General features: G+C 32.9%; 1 protein-coding gene across 1 annotated transcript; it reads left to right on the forward strand.

Annotated features, from left to right (window-relative positions):
* The first annotated feature begins 450 nt into the window (after window positions 1-450).
* Window positions 451-7286, forward strand: LOC132734163 (uncharacterized). The gene is made up of 2 exons (XM_060720877.1): window positions 451-556; window positions 1855-7286. Exon 2 carries the CDS (start codon window positions 1864-1866, stop codon window positions 3631-3633), a length of 1770 nt encoding a protein of 589 aa, XP_060576860.1. The 5' UTR covers window positions 451-556; window positions 1855-1863; the 3' UTR covers window positions 3634-7286.
* Window positions 7287-7529: the final 243 nt, after the last annotated feature.

The raw sequence follows: 7529 nt of genomic DNA on the forward strand, positions 1-7529 counted from the left end.
AAAAGAGACAGGATGGACACGACATTGCTGACAGACGGATGAGCAGGTGATGCTTTACATTATGAAGCAGTTTATTTTTGTTGCTTATAAAAAGTGAATATCACAAAGTAATAAAGAGTAATAGAACTTTGCGAACTGAGCACACTTATGGCCCTTAATATGTACTAAAAATTTCTGAATTTAAGAAAAAAACACCCACGACAGGACTGGAGAAAGAAATTTCTACAGAGCCCCCCGCTCTAATTTGTGTAGCAATATTTTAATAATTCAACAGTAAAAGAGCTATTGTAAACATTCTCAAAAAAGTCTAGACACTTTATAGCATCAACAAATCTCATTAAAAACATATCTAAACAGTCGCCCAACTATCCTCCGCTAGACAAATAGCGCGGGTAACATGATCTGAATTTAAGTCACCTTTCAGGTCAAATAATAAAATCAATGTTGCCTGAAAAGGAAGTAAATATCGGTTTAAAATTTTATGAATTCAGTTACGAAATAATTTCATGAGATAAAAAACATACTGCCTGTGAAAAAAAATTAAGGATTACTAAAGGTAATATATATTTTATGTAGTTATATATCTAAGTATAAAAAAATGTTTGAAAAACATGACGATTTAATTTTTTAGTTTCCACTTTAAATTTTGTGACTCTTCTTTAGAAACAAAAATGTTTTGACGATAAAAGAAATATTTTATGAACATTCAATCCAATGAAATTTTTTTAAAAAAAAAAGGTTCTCTTTTTTCTTCTTCTTTTAATCCCTTAAAGATTCGTATAATCATTTTATCCTGCCAATAATTTGGAACAGTTAATTTCAAAATAAAGACATGTCAGTATCAAAATACAAAAATTGAGCTACCAACAATATGGAGCCTGTTCAGAGTGCACGGAAGTGAAGGCTGGCCGGGATTTATACTGTTGGCAAAATCACTTTTGGTTACATCAGATTACTTAAGGATTATAGTCTTAAAATAATTAAGGTCATTAAAAAATGTAGATCAATAGCTTCCAAACGCATGGCAGATTTTTAGTGCTTTATGTACAAAAGGCTACAAAAATGTCTGTAACAATCAAAGACTTGACAAAAACTTTAGATTGAATGTTCCATATTATCACATACCCGTCCTGCTTTTGCGACTCCGTAAAAACGGAACTGAACGGTCGTGCATACCGGTATATTTGCGTTATACAAACAAAGCGTTAAGGCGCGATAAATAAAAAAATGGGACTTTTTCACTTTAAACCGTCCTACTTTTTGGTATGTAATAGAAAGAATATTAGATTCGTGAAAGTTCATTTCTGAAATCATTGAACTCACTGAATAAAATAATATTACGATCGCCATATAGAGTCGCATAAAATAATTTTATTCAACTCGTTAAATAAAATACAGTATTAAACTAACACTCAATATCCTTTATATCTTAATCTAATATTGTAAGGAGAATGACTTGCTTTGATGTTATTTAATCTCAGGAAGGATTAAGTAATGAACCAATTTTAAAGATATGGAGGTACAGCAGCATTGACCTCAACAATCAACAGTATTCGCTTCTAAAAAAAAAACACTCAGAGTGTGCCCATCGCTAGCTTAACGATTTGACATTTACATAATTGTAAAGAGAGTTTATGCGAGTAGCAACAGCTTTAATAATAACTGCACACTTATACATGATATCTACACTACACCTCAAACAAATGTATCGTTCTAGAAAACAAACTTAACAGATATAACTGTATGATTATTCTGACAAATCTTAATATTTGTCAAAATATGTATCTATGTTTTAAACTATTTATGTATTCACAAAATTGCAAAACTCCTTACATTTACATGTATATATTTTAGATAGAAAAAATGGCTGTCTCAGGAAAGAAAGCATCAGGACAATTTACATCATCAACAACCATGGCATCAGATGAAGATCTTAAAGTTTACTGCAAGCCTTGTGATAAGGAAGGAACTAAACTTCCTGCCCATGGTTACTGCACTGACTGCAAGGAACACTTATGTAAGACTTGCTTTAAAGCCCATAAAAAACACAAACATTCTAAACATCATACACTTCTAAAAGGTTCAAATATGCCTAAAGTTTTGCATCAGCCCTCAACAGCCACCCACACAAGCAAGTCTGATCAACTTACCACACCATGTTGCAAACATCAGAAAGAAATGATCAAGTTCTACTGCAATGATCATGAGGAATTACTCTGCAGCGTTTGTGTCACACTTGAACACCAAGCGACGTCCTGCAAAGTTGATTATATACCTGACATATCTGGTGATATTATAGGCAGTAAAGAATATCAAGTTATCTTGAATGCGGTAGATATCACTTCTGGCCAGCATCAACAGATTGTAGAAGATTTCAAAAAGATGACAAACAAATCCAACACCTCTCTGAAAGATGCATTAGCAGACATTAACAAGTTTCGGCAAGAATTCAAAAAAAGATTAGATGAACTGGAGAAGCAAACTAAAAATGCAGCTAAAGTCATAGAACAAGAAAATAGCAATCACCTGAAGGCAGCAGAAGCAACATGTGAAGATATAACTAAATCTCTGAAGACATCAGCAGATACTATCAAACAACTCAACACATCAAAACAAGCTGATAAACTCTTCATGGAACTTAAACTTGCAGAGAAAACATTGAGAGACGTGGAGAGAAAAACACTGCAGCTTTCATCATTTGCTATCAAAGAACTCAAATTTAAAGCAAAACACGCAACAGCAGATCTCCTTAAAACAGAGAAGTCTTTGGATACACAAAGAACTATCAATATAAAATCTCAATCAGTACAATTGAAGTGCAGACAATTTTTACATCAGGGGAAAATCAGTGTGAAGACATCAAAAGATAAAACAACATGCTGGATTACAGGAATGACTCTGCTAACTCCTGACCTTCTTGTCATCACTGACCACTATAACAATGCTGTAAAGATGGTGGATGCTAGCAGTCAATCCGTGTCTGATCAACTACAACTAAGTTATGAAAAAGATGATGCTCCGTGGAGTATTACCACAATTACCAGTACTGAGCTTGCTGTCACCTTTCCTTATAAACAAGCAATACAGTTTATATCAGTCTCATCAAACAAACTTAAAAGGAAGCACACTATGAAGGTGGATGGACACTGTTATGGAATAAGCTGTAACCAAGGTAAACTTGTTGTCACATACCTTGGTCCTGCAAAACTCCAGATCCTTGATATGAATGGCACTATACTGGCAACAATTGATGCTGAAACTATCTTCCAAAATCCATGTTATGTCACATGTAATAGATGTTCTATATACGTGTCTGACCGTTTGATTCAATCATTAACAAGATTAAACTGGCAAGGTGATGTGCTTGAAAGCTATAGTGATATGGGTGAGACAAGAGGAATATCAATGTCTGGTGATGGTACTGTCTTTGTTTGTGACAGGAAGAGAAATGTTATAGAAGAAATATCAGGAGACTGCTCTACAGGAAAAATTGTGTTGCAGGGTCTGAATAGACCATATACTGTATGTTGGTCTGAGGAAACAAAAATGGTGTACTACAGCTGTGAAGTTGAAGATGAAAAACATAATAACCTCCTTTACATATATAAACTTTCAGAGACTTTAAACATGTAATAAAAACACCTTAAATTTGGAAATTCAATATTCTGCAAAAAGATACATAAAAAAGGTTTACAACGAACACAGTGAGATAATGTAAAAATCAGACTTAAGTGGGTTTTTTTTATTTCTTAATGCAAACATATCAGAGAAGAAAATTGCATTTAGAAATGTTGACATATAGACAAATAAAACATACTTTCTAAGAAAAATAAGATAATTTGACCTTGAACAAGGGATTAGCCAGCCTGGTTTTTATGGCGATGTAATTTACAAACTTCGTAAGATTTTGGGTCATGGTAATTTTTCTGCTGTTTTCACTAAAATCATTAAACGTTTTATTAAAAGAGGTTATGACCCTACTATTTTAACACATACCGCACGCTTAGTGTTCAACCCTTTTACAGTTGGACACTACGCTTTCCTCTTTTGATTACATCTCACGGACCAAGTATGAAACTCTATGATGGACAGTTCTTAAAGCATTGTCTTAATGTTCGTCTTCTGCCTTTCTTCGTCGGGCCCTTGTAGGTGATTTTCTTGTTGCTCTTTCTTCCTTTAGGACATTGCATACTTTTGTTATGGTCATTGGGTTTACTTTGATATGTTTCTACATGATCATTTTGGTGTTACACTTATTTAACCTTTTGTAACTATAACAACAATTTCACTTGGCGGGGATTCATTTTTTTACACTGTCTCGTTTATAGGAACATGGTGGGGCTAAGAGTGAGGTTTGGTGCACCATTAACCGGTTTAAACTCCCCAGTGGTTTAACTACCACTGACCGTTCCAAGGCGGTACCCCTCTGTGTTCGTTCACGTGTTGTTCATACCTGTATTGTTACTTGTGAGGGATGTTGCACTTATTCACTATCCTTCATGTGCAGACTCAATAAAACCGTGTCAGAAATTTTCATGTAATTTTGTTATGATTAATGCTTCCGAGGGATCACTTTGTTTCCAGATTTTTATACTTCACAACAGCAGGTGTCAAGTGTTGTGTGGCAGCTGTAAAAAGTTGCCCTGTACTTCACTTCAGTTTATATTTTTCTAGTCCTCCGGGAACATTGATGGCAGCACTGTTAAGTGTTGAGAATTGAGAACCGATATTTAGAATTTCATTTGGCGAGATTTATTTTATTTACACTGTCTCGTTTGTAGGATCATGGTGGGGCTAATAGTGAGGTTTGGTGCACTATTAACCGGTTTTAACTCCCCAGCAGTACTTGTGCTGCTGACCGTTCCAAGGCGGCGCCCCTCTTTGTTCCTCAGATGTATGTCTATGTTTTTCATACTGTTTGGTGACACTTTTTCTTGTGTCCCTTGTTTTCTCGTCTACAGTAAGTATCTTCCCCTTTGCCCCTAGTCTTATTTCTTTAATTTACCTCCCCCCCCTTCCCCGGGTCTCCTGTCCCCTTCCCCTGTGCCCTTTGACTTTGTGGGCCTATTATTCAATCATTTATTTGTTTTCTTTGAGTTCCTTATCAGTTACAAATTAATTGTCATTTTGGTGATTGGCCTGTTCGTGCTCTGCCTTGTGCCCTGTCCTGTTTTTGTTTGGGGTTCGCCTAGGCTCCATGCCACTGATTCGTGTGGGATTGCGTTCATTGAACGTCACCTTTCCTTGTTGTCTTGTGTATCATATTTTTTTGAAATTCAAGGTGATATCTGAATCATTTAACAAGTCAGTTTTATCAGTAATCGTGTTCTGTCCAAGTATCAAATCTGTTATTATTTAACAAAGTAATGGAAATTTTATATGACATTGACGGTCAAGGTCATCACATATATGTATTAATTATTCAACATGTTGGTATGAAGACACGTATATGAGGATATGTGACCAAATAATGTATCAAAGTTAACATGATCATTCAAAGTTTTAATACATTTCGATATTTATTAAGTCGCCCCACTAGTATTATGAAAATAATTTTACATATAAAAACGTATCCTGCTGGTATATCCAATTCCAAAACATAGCCTACTAAATTATCTTAGTACAATTTAACTTCTCTGAATGCTTTCTTATCTCAGGATAAATGTAGCAAATTGCACTATATATCATAGATTATGTAAATAGCAAAAAGGTTTGTCAAAAGTAAATGCCGTTGCAACTAAGGGAAGAGAGAAAATATATAAAAGTTGATTACAATTTAGAGCAAAAAAAATCAACAGGTTTGAACAAACATAAAAAGAAATAAATGGTGTTTTTTTCATAAAGCCCAAACATTCAACAAAAACCAATGAAAGCAATGGTAATATTCATTGATATAACAATTTAAAATGATAATATAATTTTATTCTTAGAACTTGTTACTACTTATAGGAGCTTTATTTGTGCTTATAATTTGTTATAATTAATATGCATTTTATTAACACATAACTTATTATTACTTATATGTAGTTTATGCTTATATAGATATATACATGTGACTGCATCATGAAACAAAGTTTTTATATGAGCTCAACTGTCAGTCCCAAATGCCTAAAAGTAATTTGAAATTTCTACATAGAAAAATTGGAGCACTTGAAATTCAACAATCGTACAAGGTGTTTTAAATACAACTGCTTCCACTTCTGTCGTGATCTTTTCTGATGTAAAAACAACCTTTGTAACAAAATAATTATTTTCTTAGCTTCAAATCTCTATTTTTCACTTCATAAAATATTGTAAATATCAAAATGACTAAAAACTGCAAAATAGAAAGGTATTTATCTGAAAATTATCAGTAGGGTAAAAGTGATGGTTGGTCTTACCCGACTGACACGTATACATGTCATCATGTCATTATTATCTTATTAAATATTACAAACGTTTCGTCAACATTCTATTGTTGATTGTTGACATTTTTTCTAAAGAGGTTAAAATTGCACTGTTTCCTTAACTTTTAATTTTGAATATTTTGTTAAGAGATATTGGGATGTGATTTCAGCATATTTTAATTCTTATAGCATTTCATAGATTCATACAAATGATCCTATCATTTTATAAATAAAAACAACTCGATCCATGAAAAGAAAACAGTCAGGAGAGTAAAATGTTGCAATTGAAATCTGAACAAAACAAAAGAAAAACTACTTTAAAAATCCAAAAATACTGAAACTAATTGAAAATATTTGTTTCCTTTCTATTAATCATGTTGAAGTTTAATTTTTCTACCATTATTGACTTAAATGATTTACAGGTGAAGCAGACTGGTCAACTATGTTGACATTAAACCACCCTTGCAATTGAAACCTTCTTTTCCCATTTATTGATCTTAGAATAGATTTTAAATATCGCATTGACATTTAACATGAATTTGAATTCATGGATAAACAATTCTTAAATATTATTATTGGAAACATTTAAGTCATGACACACAATTTAATCATTAACAACATATGTGTAATTTATCTGGCTGTAAATGTGTTTGATGCTGTCGATCAGTTTTATGTAAAGAGTTTACACCAAATCTTCGGTAAAGATGTGTTCTTATATTATTATTATGTAATATAAACAGCAGTACTTATTGCATATGTCAAACATGTTACTGTATCATATATTGTACATTTTTATAACTGTCATATTGTTTATTATAGTTAATTATGCCATATTGGATTTTAGATAGTTTTTTTACCATTGTCATCATATATACTCGTAATATAGAAAAATAAAAAAGATATTTCACACTATCACTGTCTTTTTTCATGTTTCAGTTTGTCTGCAACAAGTAAAATTTGTTATTATTGAAATAAAACTGTCCTGGTACAAGCTTTTCAGTTACTAAGGATAAGATTTATCCCTGGATAGCTCAGTTGGTACAGCTATTGAAAGGTATTCCGAGGGTCCATAGTTCTAATCCATGACATTTTTCTGACCTCAAGCTACAAGAAAAAATATTTAGATCATGCTTAGGGAACTTC

The sequence above is a fragment of the Ruditapes philippinarum genome, unplaced genomic scaffold, assembly GCF_026571515.1.
Source record: "Ruditapes philippinarum isolate M1 unplaced genomic scaffold, ASM2657151v2 ctg2475_1_1_1_1, whole genome shotgun sequence".
Taxonomy (NCBI): Eukaryota; Metazoa; Mollusca; class Bivalvia; order Venerida; family Veneridae; genus Ruditapes; species Ruditapes philippinarum.